Below are 20349 nucleotides of genomic sequence, written 5' to 3'. Positions count from 1 at the left end.
AGTCAAAACAACGATTTCCGCACAATTATGCAAGTTATTTTACCTCTTAGGTGCGGCGACAGTGAATTTTTCTTTTGCGAGCCCCTTCGAAATAGTATTTTACATAACTAGGGATAAAAAGATTAAAAGTAGAGTTTTCGTGTGAATTTTGTTGATCCGAGGCGAAGCCGAGGTCAATAAACACATGAAAACGAGACTTTTCACTTTTATCCCGAGTTATGTAATGGATTTTACATGCTGAGGGCGTCTAAAGTAGTGCTTAAAACATGAAAAGTACGGTTTTCGACGCATGTAGCATGTAAAATACTAAAAAATACTATTATCACACACGAATCCCTCGTTATGTAAATAACTATTCTCTATTTATTATAGAAATTATTGACCAGTATGAAGCAATAAAAGTTCTGTTGACGAGGGAAAATTTAGCAAACAAAAAACTTTCATTCAGTTCGAATTTCATCATTTCATGGACCCTTTCAAAAAAGATGACGTAACATTTTATACACGTGCGTAAACACCCCCCGAACACAATTGTGTCCTTTTAACCTTCAATAAACATTGCATCATGCGACTTTTTAACACAACCAAAGACGAGCCCCTTTTTCAACACAGACACATTTTGCATGCGTGCCGTTTGTTAGTCTTTCATGTATTACGTGCGTGAAGATGTTTCTCCTTTATAGTGATTTTTTTGGGTATATCCAATCCACACACCATCGAGACCATGAATGAATGAAAATCTTTTCTTATATTAAATCATCCTAAAATATATCCAAGCTACAAAGAATACGATGTATGAGTAAACCGAAGTACCGAAGTCAAATTGTTAATTTCACAACAGATTTGTACTCTTACAACTAGAGTGTGTATATAAAGCATCGAACAAAAGTCTACCGATTTACTGATTTATATGTATATACCAACGATCTATATACGGGTTGATATATAGAATGTACGAATTTTGAAGCACGCGACTTCCAACAGATAGAATATTTGCAACCATATTCAGTGTACTTCCTATCGTAACGAAGGGTAAAAGTGTGAAACGTAGTGCTCGTCGAAATTTAGATAAAAAATAAAAATTGTGTATCTTGTTCAACTGGCGCCGAGGTTTTAACGGTGACCTGTAATTTTGTGGAACAATTACTGAACGGATTTAGAGTTCTTTTAAATTGAAGTGGATGTGATTTTGTGTTGAATATCAAGTGAAAAATTTCATTTTTCTATAATTTTATAACGGAATCAGGTGCTACGTTTTTGAGGTTTGACAGTGGTAAGTCTATTCTGTTTTTTTCTTTTCTATTGTTCATATTGTACAGATTTATTCTTATTGTTTATCTATAAAGCATGTCAATTATTGTTATAAATATTACGACGTGTTGTACATTGTGCATTAGTTAATGTATATTATAATGGATATAGTTGCTAAATCCATGAAAACATAGGTTTTTAGATGGTAGAAGTGCACAACAAAAAGTAAATATAAGAAATGCATGTAAAGATGTAAAACTTTCAAAGGATTTTATTGATCCATCCTTGCATATAATACGTCGACACTATACTTCGTAGACGGATGCTCTTACATTATTTACCACATATTTCTCTAGATAAAAACAGCATTCCATATGTGTGTAATTTTTCTTCATTGATTTTAGCATCCTTTTGTGTAACAACGAATATGTTTTGTATTTTTTGCAATCACCCGACAAAGAATTATTAAAAATTTGATGATTTTCTATTAAATTTTTGATTGGTCAGTCTGTCAACATTAATGATGTCGTAAAATTAATAAAAGCCGGTGAAGCGATGGGCCACTTTATAACACTAAAAGGTGTATATAAGCTGTCTGCTCAATTGCGATTCACCTTTATTCTGAATATTGTAATTAAAATTGTTCGGTCCCCGGTCATCAATCAGAAAAATCGATAAGTTTTTGTATGTACCAATTTTTGGACGATCCATAATAATAACGATATCATTATTCTGCCATAATTACGAACGTAAAGGGTTATTAGTAATCAAGATAGTATTTGCACGATTCAATTTGTATCAAGACTTATTGAAGAAACGGTTGATTTGAATTAATCTGTTCGTTTAGAGATCTCATGACCTTACGAGCAATAACCTGACCACCAGCTTAATGTGACTTCTGAACCACACCTTGAAGTATCCAAATACTCTCTGAGGAACACTTAATTTATATTTCGCCTAAATGTATGCTAGACTTGAATGTACACTAGTAAATCGTTTTTGGGTAGCTCCAAGGTAAATATATGGGCGGAGAGGTAATGCCATTCAGACGCGCGGCCTAGCACAATAGTTCGTTGCCACTGACATCTTTTTTTTTAAATGGTTGACTAAGATTTACTTGTGTTTCACAAAATGTTGTGCCTATCACAAAACAGATGGCCCAGGTTTCTAAGCAATTTTGTTATTTTAAAGACAGGGAGAGATGGCGTTTATAGCAAACTTTCGTGCCACTGCACATCTGATTCGATTGTATATGGCATTACCTCCTCACTATATTTACCTTGGGTAGCTCATTCAGTGCGTACATCGTTGCAGCCACCAAACAGTTGTGGTACCCGAATTATGAAGCTCCAAGTGGAATTGTCTGACACAGTAAACGAACCCGGATATTTTTGGTGATAACCATCGAGTCATCCCCTCACATAAATAACAATGAAACAAAAATAATCCGGAAAGGAAGTCACTTTGAAGTGCGAAAAGTCGGTATCGGTACGGTGTATCATAATATAACAATGGGAAAAAGTTTGCTTAATTAAGTTTTTATTTAAGATAAATCTTGATTAATTAACATTAAAGGTATTTTTGCCTAGCTCAATCACAATATTTTGTTCGCAAAAACAACTTTGAACATGAAAATATTGGAGGTCACTGACGAGACTGTAATTGTACGTACAGATTGTACAAACAGTGAACGTGAACTTAAAAACAAATTATTTTTCACATGTTTTTTTTTGTTATATAATCCGCAATGTTTATGATCAATCATGATTTATTCTAGTTTTTTTTTTGAAACCATCACTGGCTTTTTCATTTTCAAAATCTCTGAGTCGTAAAAGACTGTATTCAGTGTGAGGTCGTATTTTTTGTTTCTTTGTTATGGCTGATCGAAATCGCTCCTCTCAATTTTATTGCATTTTTTGCTCAGTTAATTGCGTGACCTTTAAGATGACTGAGTGATTGACAGACGAACAGAAAAATTTGAATTTTCTGTACGCGTTGGTAATTCCATATGTGCACAGAAAAAATGCCAACGTGAAAAACCACACATTTCTCGAATATTAAGTAGTATCTGAAAACTACACTTTTTTATATGTTCTGTACAATTCATATGTAGAATATATAGCACATTCAGAAAAGCGGATAATAACTTAATTGCAGTGCAGTTATTATTATGCAAAGTAAAAAACCGATGAAACGTGGAAAACCTGGGGAATCCATATAATAACCTGATGATGCGTTTTCCCTAATAGCACAACTGCACGACATTGTTAGTTTTATCGTATTTTTGTGAATATGTTTGTTTAGTGATCATAAATTAGATGATCTTCGATTCACCTCCGGACTGTGACCACAAAATAAATTTGTTGCTCTTACCTAAAACTTGTTTTTGAGATACTGATTCCAGTCTTTTAGTTTCGGTGCCACCTAAATATTAGCGGTTTAGCTACAATTTATTCTAAAATCTGTTTAAAAAAAATCTTTCTGCGCATTAAGAAGTGTCGATGCTCGTATCGATACTTTGCTGAAAAGCATACATTTAGGCGTTTTTTAAATACTGGATTTTAGAGAATGATGATATATTTTCACATAACGACCACTAATGTGTTAGCTTTTAACAAAAACAAGATTTGGTCGTAGAAGTTCGACCAGCTCTGAGAAAACTGAAAAGTTTAAAATTGCGTTAAACTGCTGACTTTTTTCAGAACTGGTCAAACTACTACAACCAGATGTCATTTCTATTGAAAGTTAACAAATTCGTGGTCGTTGTGGTCGGTCATTTTTCAAATAGGATTCTGATGCTAAGCATCAATGCCTCACAAACATTTTTTTTCCTAGAATTTTTGCAAGTTCATTAAAGAAAGACGGACGGAAAGCTTGAAATCATTTTATTGAGGTTTAACCGGTTTTCATTAAGTTTTTCATAATTTTAAGTTGCAATTTAAACGGAAGCCATTTCTTATATTCTTTTTACGTAAAAATGCAATCTCGACGATCGCATGTCTCAGCAACTTTACCTAATTATATGGGTGTAGAAAACATGATTTTTCAAAATAAAGATCGAAACCTTTTGTTGTACAAAATTCCATAGCTTTTTTTGTCAACAAAAAGAACCTGTTCCATAAAATGGCAATACATTTTGCAAAAAAAAAAGTTACAAATTTATGAACGTCTTTCTTGTTCACTAACCAATAACATTTCGCTGGACATATCACGAGTTAGATATTATAGGTGATATACACGCGCCGTTATCAGAGCGCAAAAGTAAACAAATCAGAGAGATTATGGGGAAAAAAGCCGATAATTTTTTTTTGATTGAGCAACAAAACAATACAAGTCATCATTCGGTATTAGATATTAAAGTTAATAGTGGTTAATGTGTCATTAGATTATCTATTGTGCAAACTATATAAGCCAATATTATCCGGGCCCTCGATTTTATTAACAGCCATTATAAAACTTCAGCGTGATAAAAGGTTGTTAAAAAAAATCGTTATGCATTCTTTACCTCAATATTTCAAACGAATTTTGATACAACTTGGCTGGTGTTTAATGTATCATCCATTAAAATCAAATACAATTATTTCTTACAGTATAAAAATACCAACACCAACGAACATGATAAACTTTATCTAAATTTGATTAACTCAGTCTTGTTTATAATTATTGCATAATCCCATCTATCATTAACGTGCCAGCAATCAAATTTACAATTTATATCTGGTGGATTGTGGAATCGATAATCATTAGAATTTCCTTTCTTTGTCAAGCTTTTGAAAAATTCAACACATTGTAAAGATAGCGAAAGTATTATATGTATCACCACGAGCGAAATACCAGCAGAGTTTGAAAATAATTTGATAAATGAAAAAGGATCTCGATTAGATTGGATTGACATTCATTTGTAATGAATCATAAGTTAAATTAAATAGGGACGAACGATTTTCTGAAGAACTTTCCAATGCGATATTGATTTTAAGGGGTACTTGTAGATTGTACAATATTTCTACAACGAACCGACTTGAACAAATTTGAGTTAGCTCTTTAAATAGTACAACCACTTATGATTTTGCTGCGTGTACTGCGTACATAGTATTAATAGCAATGTTATGTTAACATGCGTTATCAATTGGTATTAATAGTGTAATTCAACTCTGAAGGGCAGTGACCTCATTTGCGAATTGTGTAGCATTTAGAATTCATAGAATGCTTATCTACTCTCGGAGCATTTTCTACTGAAAGATTCGAGGGGTACCACATTTTCTACAATTATGTGGTCAATGGGCAATTGTTACGTTACTTGCTCAGAATTCTCTAATTTATATAAACAGTTAAATGTAAGAAGAGGACGTGTCACATTAGCAAATTATAAGAAAAATGAAATTTTATTCGTTTAGTCTCTGTAAAAGTAAACTGACGATGTCAATAGAAGTTTTCTGATGTTTAAAAATGAAAGAGATATTTCTGTAATTAACTATTCAATAGTCTCGATATTTTACACAGTTTTCCACTCTATTTCTTACTCCAGTTAGCTTGACATCGGTTTCTTCGTCAAATTGACTTCCCTTCGACCACATTCTGTTCACTTTTGGTACACATTACAAAATTATGTCCACATCTCACTTTATTTGCGAGCAAATAATGAGAAAAAGTAATAAGAGATTAGACTTATTGATCATATTCTTTCGCTTTAAAAGTTATAGAAAAATTTAAAATCACATTGTCAGTAAAGATCACAAATCTAATGTACATATTGAGTTGCCTTTCTATACATAAGACTTGACTTCATTCTCGGCTACTACATTTCGATAAAACATTTTGATATCGCATTATATACAACTCATTTCCGCAAAAGCACAATGCTTCTGTGTAATTATTGTGTTTATCATTAAAACATAGATATAGAACCGCGACAACAGATCACAGCTTGTGTAACTTCTTATATAGAAGCAAAATGTATCATATATGTATTATATGATGCAGAATGCATTACAATTTACATTCGTTTCGGATTTACCGCAAAATAAATTGTTCGATAGAAAATATTTCCACGGTTTTTCTGCTAATTACTGCTTTAATTCCTATTTTCTTTTTCGTATGTAAAAGAATGCATTTTCTAAGACTTACAATGAAAGTAGAGGTTGTTTTACATCCCCAGATTTCTGGCTGAAGCTATCGAAAATAAAATTAGCCTACAACTCGACACACTTTACTAAAAGGAATGTAGAATCTAAGAAGTGCTTGTGCAAACGGAACTTACGGCTTTCACGTACGCTTATCTGCACTCTCTGTCGACAGAGAACCGGGCGCTTGGAAAAATGATGTCTGAGGATAAGAGTTTAATAAGAGTTTACAGAGTTCGACAAATTTTTATTCGTCACAAGTCAGCATCGTTCCGACAGATATTTCAAGCTTTTAAATAGCATCTTTTCTTATCACTACATTTAATTTTCGAGTGGAACAACAATGATGGATAGAAAAGTTTATTAAACCTTCCAGCGACTATAAATTTCAACTTTTAATTCATAATCCAAGCTCATTTCCAAAACGAAATTCGAAAGTGGTCTTTGAATCTTACGACCATTCACATTGTTTCAGAATCAAATTCCAAATATTTCAATGAAAAATGATCGTGTAGCAACAGTGTTGAACAAGTAAATTAGTGGTCAAGGTCATATTTATAGAGGAAATGTTCTCCTAGGCAACATCACTTACATTACATGGTAACAGTCGTGAAAGGTCACCTGTCGTTACATAAACATATATGATCCAAATTCCGAGCCTTTTCATATTATAATGAGGTACTTAGTTATGGTTATTTAAATACCTTACCTATACGATTCTAATTACCTATTCAAATTCGTACAGACTGATTCTTTCATAAATTTCAAACAATTTTACATTAATTTTGTATTAAGCATACATTCTAAATGTTCCAATATTGAGTTTATTCTTCCAATGGATGAGCATTTTGTCTATAATTTGAAGTATTAGATAATCGGAACGTGGAGAAAAAAATGCATTAAATAATCTTAAGGTCAAGCAAATATGATAATGAGAAATAGTCAAGAAAATGTAAAATGAAATTGAGATAAATGTCTTACTTACCGAAATATTGAATGACCTATTGGGTATTATATTAGTATTGAGTGGCATGGAATGATAACAGTTATTCTTGGAGAACTACAATCTACACATTACATGAAGAGCCAGATAATTTGTCTTTCAATTTTTCGAATTGAAAGTGCAGTTCGTTTTCATTATTAGGAGTAAACGTTTCGACCTGTTAAGCAGCACGCAAAATATATGAAGAATGGTATCTTCAATAGAACAATTTGTGAGTTCATTAAATTTAAATTGAAAGAGTTATCATCTGAATAATTTTATTCGGTTTGCTTTATCACTATAAGTGTCATATCGCTATGAAGTTAGACGTGCTGGCTGACCTAAAAATTATAAAAATTATTGTATTGGTTAAACAAATTATTTTTAAAGATTCAAATTAATTTTAATAGTTACATCTTAAATGAAATTGAACTTGAAAGTTAATAATAGCCAGCACCATTACTTTCCGCATCGATCGAAATTTACAATTGTAATTTTTGAATATTCGCTCTCATTGAATGCATTCGTCTGTCCGTTAATTCAATAAATTTGTAGAATTAAATGAAATTCAACAGCGAGAGAAAATAGAATAGAAATTGCACACGCATGTAATGATGACGAGTAGGTGGTTTCAATTGAAGTTCGTGGAAGCAATATTGCTCGCCACAATACAATAATGAAAACATCCGGCTATCAAAAATGATTTTCGCCTTAGAGGTTTGCTTGCTTAGTACTGAATGTCCATCGGTAATCCGAATATACGAACGTTTGGGCATCCATTATTAATGGTTTTCGAAGAACAAATAATTCGAGAACCTTTATGAAATAAGAATATTCTAATAAGCGCTAGTTTATGGTATAGGTTTACGCTGCTGTCCATCATACTCATTTTCCATCAGAACTGACAGCTAAAACCTAAAAGTATTTTTTGCTGTAAAGTAAATTTTATTGTTAGGTGTTGCAGGGGACGGTCGATCTTACGAGCAGAACAATTTCTAAAACTTTACAACACTGCATAAAAATGCGTCTAAAAATTCTGCTATGTGTCTAGCTTCATGATCGATTGAACTTAAATTGTGTGAAACTTTCGATCATGGGGTTCTTGATCAGTTCTCGCTATCGGGTATTCTATAGTAGACATTGTGTAACTTTTGTCATTTCACTGTTCAAAATAACATCATCACCATGTCATAACAATGGTATGTTAAGTACGTTGACATAAAAGTGTGGTGTAAAATTTCAAGAAAGATTTATGAAGTAATAAGAGGCGAAATGTATTCATGCACTTTAAAGAACAACACAAACATTTATTTGACTTATGATTTTGTCTTTGTCTTCGTACATAACAACTTAATACAAGTTATAAGTTAGAAGTAGGCAGAACGTTGGAAATAAAACGCAACGTGTGTAATCAACTGAGCCGAATTCCACCTTCTAGTGGTCATTATTATCCATCAGCCTAACGCATTTTCACCGACAAAAAGTACTTATCTTTGTCGGTGATAACATGGATTTTCGTAAAAGCGAGAAATTTGGTGCTGTAAATACATCAAAGTTTCAAAATGTTGGACGATTGTCAAAGTAAGATATATTTTGAATGCAACGGCGTTTCGAACAGGGCATATTTTTATATTTTTACATGCTTGCTAAGCGGGGCGAAAAAGAAATGTAAACCCACGGGGCGAAAGCTATCGCTTTCGCCCCTTGAATTTGACATTTCTTACTTTCGCCCTGCTTAGCAAGCATGTAATAGTACATTGAATGACAAGGGGCGAAAGTAAAAAAATTCAACCGTGTGCGAGAGTTGGAGCCCGCGCCGAAGGCAAGGGCTCTAATCGCACAGGTTGAATTTTTTTACTTTTGCCCCGAGTCGTTCATACTATTTTTTTTGATACCAACATTGAAAATTGATACGTATCGCAAACATCGCAACAAAATGTTGAAATAAAAAGGCATTTAGCCAGAAAATGCGGGGGTCCAGGGGGCGGCAGCCCCCTGGTATATGAAAAATTTAATAATTTAGCCATCACAACAATAACACACACAAAAATTAAGATATAACTAACAAATCATTCAGTAACAAAAAGTATCAACTTTGTATGCTAATTTCAATAAGAACACTGGCGCACAGTGTTTTACAATTTTGATCAAAGTATTCTGCATAATATGAGCGGATTTTGTTGACAACTCGACTCATTTCTCTCATTTTCTGTGACGTCAGTCACTTTCGCTGTTCGTTCAGTTGCGTTCGCTCTTCGTTAAGTACTTTCTCCCGTGGGATGCATTTTTTTACTTTCGCCCCTCATATGCGGGGCGAAAGTATCATTTTTCAATGTTGGTATCAAAAAAAACTATATACGTCACTCGGAAAGTAACTCCCTTGTAACGTAATGTACTATTTCATGCATTGGGGTATAGGTTTTGCAATCTTTCTCGTAATTTTTAGGCCCTCAGCATGAAAAATTGTAAACGCATCGGTGGTGAACGGTAGATTTTAGGCATTTTCGCCTAAATGGAGAAAAATGTAGAAGACAGCGTGATCTAAATTTTGCTCCATTCAGCCAAAAATGTACCATCACGATAAAATCGATTTTTAAGTTCTTTTATGAAATTTCAAGAAATCCGTGAAATTCATGAAATTTCCTGGAATTATTCAATTCTTTTTAGTTAAATTTAGTCAAATCTTTCATGAATTTTACCCATTAAATTTCACGAATTTCATGAAACTTTACGAATTTCACAAAAAATAGGCACTGGTTTTGAATGATTCCTAGGAGTAATAATTAGTCCGGTTTATCACAAACTTTCACTTTATTGTGGATTAGATGGAAACCAAGGTTTTGATTTTTTTTTGTGATGAGATGAAAGAAGAAAGTTTCAAAAATGTCGATAAAGTGTATCGTTCTCAAAATCAATTGAATGAAGCTACTCGCAAAATTGAAGAAATTTTCTTGCTTCCCTGAGTGCCGTTGAATCACTTCACACCTAAAATATATAATTTCTTAAAATGTTCCGAACACTGTGAAGAAAACAGTGACCAAAATCCTCGATCTGTCCACCATGAACTCACTTTCTTCAGTATGTATAAGATTAGATTTAAAAAAAAAACTATTTATGGCCGTCATTCAATCATCATATCGAATAACAAAATTCATTTCTAAGAAGACCCCACCACTTCACAATCTCACTTTATACTCTTATGAGCCATAAATTTAATTCGTATTATCTTCATATCAACTAAAAGCTCGATTATTTAGGTACCTACTATAACGAAATATGTTTGAATGGAGCGCGGCTTATTTTCGGTTAAATTGAATTCAAATGTGATTAAGTGCTCGTCGGGTTAATTTCATTTTTTAACGGAGTCGCTTTAAATTATTTAATTTGATTGGTACAGTGCAAATCGGTCAATTTAATTCAAGTGTTGAATGCATTTAGTTTTGTCATTAATTAAATAATTTATTATTTCGAGATTTTTGTTTTCATCTTACTTGCTGTGTTTCGATTTTCCGGAATCTAATAACGAATTGTAAGTTGGAATAATTTTTTTGCCGGAATTTTTTTTTGTTAAACTGTCAATGTATGCTCAGTGAATATTGGATATTTTTAGTGTTAAAATAAAAAAAACTTGATTGTCAAGGTGAAACTGGTACTTTGTTTCTGATGAAATAAATTTGTTTTTTTTGGATATACTCACTTCTCAAACAATGTATCGTTTGTATCTCTTCATGATGTATATTTTGTAAATATTTACTCAGGCAAATAACTTAGTCAAATCAATACTCTCGATAATCGTACTCACACCAATACAAAATACTTGAACTTTTTTTTTCTCGACAGTTTATCAATTTCTTGTTAATCCATCGTTGTTCAATCGTTCAGGACCGGGGAAAGATAATTATTTAATCTTCGATTGGTTCAAATAATAGATAAAATGGTGATTAGATGTATTTTACTATCACTCGTTGTACATTGTACAACTATCGCTTTCCAGAGATTACAATATACCTTTTCGCCTTACAAAGTTAAATTACAATATAGTCAGAGTAATTTAGATACTATTTCTGAAAAACCGTTTTTTAATGAGAACCAATCCTATAGGGTGTTAACAGATAATGTCAAAAAGAGTGTTCACCCATTGAGCTCAGTTAAATAAACTGGTCTGTTCCTCGTTAACTGGACTTTTACATACAACTTTTGAAGTATCATCCAACGAGACCAGTTAACTAACTGGTCATTTTTTCTGTTTTACACTCTTTTAGCACACTGTATAGTGTGTTTAAAGAGAGTAGAAATTTTGGCATATCACCCATCGATCCAGGTAAATTAACTGGTTTTTCCCCTATTTTTAAGCTCTTTTAACACTGTAGATAGGACAGAACTTTTAAATTGACAACGCATTGCTCTCGGTGATAACACGCAATATCAACTAAGATCAAGCCATCTATCCACTGCAGTAGATCAAAAAGGACGTATTCTACCCTACAACACAATAAAAACTTAGTTCTAAAGATATGCAAGATTTTGATAGAGTAAACGTATGTCATTCTCTCACAAAATCGTGCATCCCTTTTGCACCAAGATTTTTATGCGTTGTATTCTAAGGCTAATTGATCCACTGCATCACAATCTTTCCATTCATATTTCATAAAACTATAAATTTCTCATTTGTAAACTAAAACAAAACTTTATCAGTCCAATAAATCTTTCCTAAAATGATATAGATGAATGGAAGAAAACCGAAACGACAAAAATTATTGACGTCAATTTGCCCAGAATAGCACTAATTAAAACTATAAATACAAATTTTACTATTGATAAACCGATTAACAGACAATTTATGTCATAAGAAATTCTAATCGGAATGATAAGCGAATCCATGACTAAAGCTAAATTGAATGCACAAACAAGAAAAGTGTATTTTACGCTCAATTTATATGCATTATTTGACGTCTCGGAATTTACAGTACAAATATATACTGGCCAAGATATATAATGATGAACAAAAAACATTCCCACTCCACGAAAGGTTTATTTTCATTTCCATTCAGTACATTCGCCTTTCTTTATATATATTTGCGTATACCTATAAATATCCCGTCCTGATAAAACGAACCATATAAATCAAAATAACCTTGCAAATTAATTCGCCCGACCCCAACTGAATATACTATTAAATAAGTAGAATGCATCAACAACGTTGTTAATTACAATTATACCTAAGTGGAAAATACCGATGCCAGATCTGGATTAAATTGCACTTTTATCGAATTATATTCTGGAAAATACTGTGGAAATTCTATCTGGGACTGGGATACGGAAAACATTATAATCATGCAGAGAGTGTTACGAGGGTATTTAGATTTCGAGAAAACATCGAAAATTACAGAATGATCTTCCAGGGTTAAGATTAGCCTAACGTCAACTTTGATTTAAAATTTAAAAAAAAACTCAAACATTCAATTCAACTACAATATTAGCATACAATAAAATCGATTTTCATATATGAACAGAACATATTATAAGAGTACCTACCTCACAGCAAAACACTACGTCATTTGACGTCATATGCCAGGCCCTCCATGCGAATATAGATTTTTTTTTTCAATTCCACTTTCCATATGTGTGTAAACGTGTCTGAAGGCTCGACCGTATAAATATACTTTCTTCATAGAACCTTCACAAACACCACCTCAGTATGGAATGAAAACTTGTTCCACTTAATAAAGTGCATAGCATAATCATCACGGCTGTACATCAATACATTAAACGCAAGCGCATTCCTAAGTTCATTACCCCTGTGTTGTAAGCATGTAAAATGGAGTTTTTCATTGTTTTTACTGCCTCTCAAAGGGATAGTTGACTTTTATTATGATTCACCGATACGGCCAATTATATCGTCTGAGTGTTAAGTCGATACGAGTCACTACACACCTCTTTCTTAAAATCAATTAATTTTGTTTGGATTAACAAAAAAATGCAATTAGAGGAAATATTTTGCTGGTAATGACCGATGTATTGACTAAGCACTTAATTGTTACTCGACAAATATGTTAATGAAGCGAAAATCGATTATAACATGCGAAACCGACTTAAAGACATCCAACTAAATTTTGCATTGATAGAATTTCAAGCGTTTCTTGAACTCTGAGAATTGCAAATTGAGTTTTTTTTTAATGGTTTTGTATTCACTCGTATTTGATAAATGCATATCGTAGCGATATCAAATATCTAGCTGGGAAAATGCTCGGCACGTGTAGCAAATGTGCAATGTGAAAACGAACTTCGATGGTGCAACAGAGTAGATGTTTTTGATTAATAATGACATTCTTTTTACAATAACCACAACTACCGCGTTAATTGTTGCCAAAACATTTTGTCTTTGAGTAAATCAGTGGAAAATTTTGCTTTCTCATCGGGAAAAAATTCCAAAACAAAATTTATTTTTAAAAAGTAATCGTTTAAACATAACATTGATAAAAACATTTTGTTTAAAATGATATGTAAATAGGCTCGCCTTTTTTTAAACCTGACCTTTCTGGAACTAAACAATCAGAAACGATGCGCATGTATTGACGTTACTATTTTCTGATAAGAGCTGAGAAGATGTTGACTATCGTTAGAAACAAAAACTAAAACATGGATTAGGACATTGGACTTTTGATGTTATGAATAGAATATTGTTAAGAGTTAATTGAACTTTAAACGACTTTAGGAGGCCCCAAGTAGAATAATCATTTATGCTTAGTTTATATCGTTTTGAAGACGTATCCACACAGATTCATTCAATGTTTTTGCTTTCTAGTCGTGCGTGTACCGTACATCGCATTTAGTCCAATCCATCTTTGTTATCATTTTCCGTTTATAACCAACCCTACTCAAACCGACACATACAACTCCATGTGAATGCACTGCACAATCACAACGAACGTTCGTCACTCTTTGCATGTGTATTGATGATTCCGCGTTGGTCTTCCACAAAATATTTCATTAGTTGGCCTTTATTCATACTGTACCTCTATCATCGTTTCGATATACATTTTTTTCTTGCTCTTTAAAACAGCTGTGGACGACATATTTTTACAGTTCTTATCAAAATCAGATTGATCCGGGAACAGTGAAACGTTCAGTGTAACATTAAAACATATCAAAGTGATACAGGAACGGTTTTTTTGTTGTTAAACCCATGACTGAGTTTTTTTTTGGTCTCTTTAAAAGAAATGTTATCAATGAGTAGTAGGAAATCGAATTAATAACATATCCGGAACATTATAGCTACATATACATAAAATAGTGCGTGGAGACTTTCATCGCAGAAAAAAGTGTTTAAGAAACACGTTATTTGCCATTAACATTTTGTTTACTAAAACAATTTGACTTGTTTTTAACTTTGTTCGAAAACAAAGGCAAAATTTTAACGAAAATAGAAAACAATTTTTTTGTTTAAAAAAAATGTTGCCAGAAGTTGTTGCGAATGCAGAACATGCTCGCCTTCTCGAGGATGGACCTGCAATACCAGTTAGATATGGATCACGAGTAGTGGTATAATATAAAATTTCTGAAGTGTTTTTAGGTTTCAAATTTTATGAGGTTGACTCGTTTTGTTGATAAACCTGCATGAAAATTTGGATTTTTTTCTTTCTTTGTTGAATAATTAAAATGTAACGCCCATCACAGCAACGAATGTTGATATCAATATGCGATTACTAAAACATGTTTTTTTTCTTTAAATTTTAGGAAACTACTGAAAATATGAATAACGCACACATACCAGCGAGAAAGTTGCCACAGTACGTTGCTGCTCTGGCAGGTGAACTTTTAAAAAAATGCTAATTTCGTTTCAAGGTTAATCAAACAATAAAATATTTTTTTTAGCAACCGGAGGTGCTCTTGCTGCGGGTACACTCTTGGGATGGACATCGCCAACCGAATCTCTTATCGTCGATAAAAATGGTACCGAGGCAAAAGAATATGGTTTCGTTGTTGGCGACGAAGCCTGGTCCTGGGTTGGTTCGTCCACTACCTTGGGTGCGGCAATCATGTGTCTGTTCATTGGAACAATTATCAACTTATGCGGTAGGAAGCTGACAATGCTGTTACTTGTCATTCCGTTTACCATTGGATGGGCTCTCGTGATATGGGCATCGAACATTGCCATGCTTATTGTCGGTCGGACGCTGTTAGGTATATCTGGCGGATCGTTTTGTATATGTGCTCCGATGTACATTGGCGAAATAGCACAAAAAGACATTCGTGGCACATTAGGCACATTTTTCCAATTGATGTTGACGATTGGTATACTTTTCGTTTATGCTGTTGGATCCGGAGCGAGTGTATTCGTGCTGAGCATTGTTTGTGGATGCATTCCAATTATCTTTGCCGTCATATTTGTGTTCATGCCAGAGTCTCCCTATTACTGGGTTTCGAAGAAACAAACAGAAAAGGCGGTTGCATCGCTAAAGTGGCTGAGAGGTGACAATTACGACTACAACACCGAATTGCAAGAACTTCAGTCCGAACACGAGGAACGTGAAAATTCAAAGATTTCGTTTGCTGCTGCCTTCGCAAGGAGAACATCAGTCAAGGCTCTGATCATTATGTTGGGACTGATGTTCTTCCAGCAAATGAGTGGCATCAACGCTGTCATCTTTTACACCGGTTTCATATTCGACAGAGCAAATACTGGCATTCAAGGATCGATTGCTACCATAATCGTAGGTGTGATGCAGGTCATCGCTACATTCGTATCATCGATCATTGTTGACAAATTGGGACGTCGCATTTTATTACTGATCTCCGTATCTGTGATGGCTCTGTGCACGATCGTATTGGGCATTTACTTCTATTTGAGCGATCAAGGAAATCCCAACATCGACAGTCTCGGTTGGTTGCCAATTGTAGCAATGTGTGTGTTCATCGTTGTTTTCTCGTTGGGCTTCGGACCTATTCCATGGGTAAGTCAATACTTTGTCGTCAAGGTTATTTGAACACTTAGTAATTGAAATGCTATTCTCAGTTGATGGTCGGTGAAATCTTTCCTGCTGACGTCAAAGGTTTGGCATCGTCGATCTGTGGAGCATTCAATTGGGCTCTTGCATTTGTCATTACGAAAACATTTACGAATATCCGTGAGGCCATTGGTATCGGTGAGACATTCTGGTTGTTCTCTGCCTTTTCGGTGGTTGGAACAGTGTTCGTATTCTTTGTGGTGCCGGAAACGAAAGGCAAATCACTATCAGATATTCAGAAAATGTTGGCTGGTGAAAAGCCCATCAACAATGACTCAGATAATCATGGCGTTATGGACGCTAAATTGTAAACTTTGTTTTTGAGAGAAAGAGAAAAAAGAACAAAAATATTTTCAGTTCGTTTTGTTTTTTGTACACATTTTTAATGAACAAAAGATTGAAATTTTTGTATTTATTTTGATAGTCATGATATTTATGATTAATTTATATGTTTTAAGTAACACTCTTCATAAAGAGCATTTTAAAAAAAGTTTTAATATTTTTTTTTATTTGTTAATTTTTGCCCGTTTTTTCATTTTTAATTTACTTAGACGTACTGTTTATTTTCTGAATTTTATTCACGTTAAGCTAAAATATAAAAACAAATTTGATTCAACATTGAACAAAATTTTTATTTTATTTTTTTTTTTTTACTTTTTTCCAGCTTCAATTTAGTAATGATAAGTGAAAATTTGTTTTGCACTGAAGTTTCGACGACATAGGTATCGACAACTTCCTGTAGAAACGGCGAGTTCCTGAAGAAACGACGACTAGTCAACGTTTCATCAGGAATAAATCGTTTCTTCAGTAAGTCGTCAACACTAACATGTTGTGGACATTTCAGTGCAATAAAATGGGCTCACTGATTCATATAATAATTGCGAACCCGCGCTGGCCCGTTGAGAATTGATGTTGAATAATGAAAGTGTTAGGTCGGTTATATTATGTTATATGAAGTTAATCCATTGATGAAGTGAATTTTAAGTCATGTTTGTTCTGTGCATGGTAGTACAGTTAACGTCCACCGAATTTGTATGTACATTTTGTCCAGCTGTTCCACTCATACAATCACACTGAGAAACCTATATCAGCGGTGTCTTTTTACGGTTGAATCAGTTGGTTAAAGACACAGATTTGGTTGACATTATCTGTAGTTTCGTTAAAATTATTTTAAGTTATTTCTATGCACTGGTCATCTACAAGATACGGTACTTTCAAACGTAACCTCACCTTAGTTTTGTTAAATGTTTTATCATAGCACTGAGCCAAGCACTCGAACAGATTTTTCAAGTGGGGCCTGCGTATGCAACATTAGAGACATTAGATTAAATTTCCCCGCATTCACTTGAAATGTGCCGAATCCTGACATTTTGTTTAAATGTCAGCCCTTTTAAGTGAGGGCGTTAAGAAATTCGCTAGTGCTTGGTTCAGTGCATGTCTGAAATGCTCCCAGTCAGTAACCTCGCTGGTTTCGACAAAGAAAAATCTTATTTGATCATTTTAGTATTTTTGATTTAAATGCAAAAGGAATTCGAAAAGTACAAACTATTTTCTGACACCCACTCTCTAACTCCCCCACATTTTACAATTGTAGATTTCTGATTAAAATGTTTTTTTTTTTGCTTTGTTTTCTATCACTGAATTGCTGTCAATTATATATATTCTTGCGGTGAATTTTGAATTAATTTTTCCCTAAATTTTCTGTTATACAAATTAATGTCTGACAGGAGACTTGTTGAATTATTGAAGAGTCTCTGACTGAAACGTAAATGCAGAAATGAAGCATTTCTGATTTTTAGCGATCTATGCTTTTTTAAGGAGCCGAAGCATGGAAAACTTGGAAAACTAATTAGTTCTAAGTTCATTTTTTCTACAGTGAAGATATTAGAACCAAAATCCTTAGTTTTTTTCTTAAAATAGTCTGATTAGTCACAACATTCTTAGATTATCGATTGCAAAATAAATTTTATAGACTTGACTTAGACAAACATTCGCGTTGAAAACATCAGCATAGTCGATTTGAAATTCAAAGAAAGAGAAAATTATATAGGAAATTCATTGTTGCCCTTAGTTGACCTTTAACGTTTTCCCGATTTTTGTATTATACTTAACATGCTCGGAAATGCATTGTTCAGAATTGAAATGATAAACATTCCAATTATTAATTCCTAATTCGTAAAAGATATATCAGAAAATCAAAGATTTTATTTAGGTGCTTTTAGAGCTCTAATTCTGAATAATGGACCAGACCGAACGAAATGCTTAATCAATGAAATACAAACGATTTCTGGGCACGGAATGTATATTACATGAAAGACTATTAAATACGTTACTACAATTATAGATTGCAATTAAATAAAAATTTCATTAGTGAACTTGTTGATAGGCAAAGCAAAGATATTTAGTGAGAAAAATCATTTAAATTGAGAACAAAAAATAATTTGCTAAGATATACACACTAATTAAATGCCCAAAATATATTTAAAAATTAATTAAAATTTAAAAAATAAAATTCCTACACCATGTAGAACAAGGCAAGGATGTATATTTTGTGTAAATCTCCTTGTCTCGGCTAAGAACATAATTTTATTCATAATTTCATGAATAATGATAATTTCAGAAAAATGTTATTTTACTTGAAAATGTAGGATTCAACCGTTTTTTTAATAGAAAATTTACTGCTAATAATACCAAGATGTTGTTCTTGTTTCTCAGCATATCAAGAAGTATTTCAGTCAACCATTAAAACAAATGACAAAATTTTATTTTTATTATACAAAGAGAATATTGTTAAAAAAGAGAGAAAAAATATATATTTAATAAGACTACCCATGTGCACTGTTGTACTAGAGCAAATACCCTAAGCTATAAAAAATATGTTGACAAATAAATCAATAATTAAATAAAGACAAAATGAAAAGCAAATCAATAGAATAGTTCCAATTTTCCACGATGGCACTGATATGCACTTTTTCGTCAGATCGCTGTACAATGGTCTTTTTGTAATGTTTCTTTATTTGTTTGATAGAACAAAGACGATAAATCTAACAAATGAAATCACGGAACAAGTTAATCCTGCTACTTTATGTTGACAAAGATTCATTATAAAGTATCGCGTTTGAAAGAAAGTTTACAAAATGTCATAGCGAAAAAAAATTCGAGAACGAAGAGTACAATTGAGAAAATCTAGACTAACACAAAAGCAAAAGGAGCCGGACACTGATCATAAGCAAAAATTTGAGAAAACACAGAAATCTCAATTTGCAAGAAAAAAATTCAAAAATTGAAATTTACGCCCTCATTAGTTCGTAGTGTAAACTTGACGCCGTGCACCCATTTGGCTACGGTTGTAGATGAGAATCTCATTATGTCTAGGAGCGAGCCTTTTGATCTCCACTTTCCAAAACGGGCAAGAACATTTATGTCACGATCCTCACTTTCAGCACAACGATCAATGAAGGTTAGGGCCTGGTTTGCGATGAAACGATCACTCTAACGGTCTTGGTAAAGCAAAGAGTCGTTGACATACAAGAAGCGTCCACGTTCGCGATACGTATTTGTGGTGGATCGTAGAATTTTCCTTTCGCTAAGTCTGTTCGTTCCATTTGTTCAGACGACGTGGTTGATGGATTTGCTCAAATCGGTAAAGCGTAGCATACAATTGGTCTCATGATGGATTTGTAGAACATTGTCTTTGTGTCAGGAGATTTTAGACTGCTCCGTAGTAGATGACGTAGTTACGACTTTGGATTTGTTTAAGACTTTATCGATATGTGATTTAGCTGATGCATTTTTCATAATCCACTGACCCAGATAGCGACTGTACCATGGTCTTGTTTGACCCTTTGTACTACCCAATCATCATAAAAATCTTGATGACCTTTTCAGGACCTCCAATTCAACAAAACTACATCACAGACCTTGTCCATTGTCCATGGTACAAGAAGAGCCGGGGATCGGATACCCAATCCAGGTCTGGTCCTACAAT

The 20349-nt window shown here is 33.4% G+C and overlaps 1 protein-coding gene across 4 annotated transcripts; it reads left to right on the top strand.

The window, feature by feature from the left end:
- Positions 1–921: 921 nt before the first annotated feature.
- On the top strand, positions 922–19286 carry LOC119071208 (facilitated trehalose transporter Tret1-like). 4 transcript variants are annotated; one of them, XM_037176002.1, is made up of 4 exons: positions 922–1273; positions 15091–15163; positions 15229–16307; positions 16370–19286. In XM_037176002.1, the coding sequence occupies exons 2-4, from the start codon at positions 15106–15108 to the stop codon at positions 16670–16672; spliced, it is 1440 nt and encodes a 479-aa protein (XP_037031897.1). In that variant the 5' UTR covers positions 922–1273; positions 15091–15105; the 3' UTR covers positions 16673–19286. The 4 variants fall into 4 exon arrangements, with proteins under 4 accessions (XP_037031897.1, XP_037031895.1, XP_037031896.1 ...); XM_037176000.1 differs by lacking the exon at positions 922–1273 and adding an exon at positions 7444–7585; XM_037176001.1 differs by lacking the exon at positions 922–1273 and adding an exon at positions 10662–10882.
- Positions 19287–20349: the final 1063 nt, after the last annotated feature.

This window comes from Bradysia coprophila (assembly GCF_014529535.1).
Source record: "Bradysia coprophila strain Holo2 chromosome IV unlocalized genomic scaffold, BU_Bcop_v1 contig_144, whole genome shotgun sequence".
Lineage (NCBI taxonomy): Eukaryota > Metazoa > Arthropoda > Insecta > Diptera > Sciaridae > Bradysia > Bradysia coprophila.
This window is presented reverse-complemented; position numbering and strand designations above follow the sequence as displayed.

What these genes read in the sequence shown, in the direction of transcription:
- LOC119071208 (XM_037175999.1), top strand. Translation starts at nt 14,806, where the DNA reads ATGTTGCCAGAAGTTGTTGCGAATGCAGAACATGCTCGCCTTCTCGAG. An exon ending in GATATGGATCACGAGTAGTG is followed by an intron (nt 14,896 to 15,090) that starts GTATAATATAAA and finishes TTTAAATTTTAG; the next exon opens with GAAACTACTGAAAATATGAA. An exon ending in GCTTCGGACCTATTCCATGG is followed by an intron (nt 16,308 to 16,369) that starts GTAAGTCAATAC and finishes TGCTATTCTCAG; the next exon opens with TTGATGGTCGGTGAAATCTT.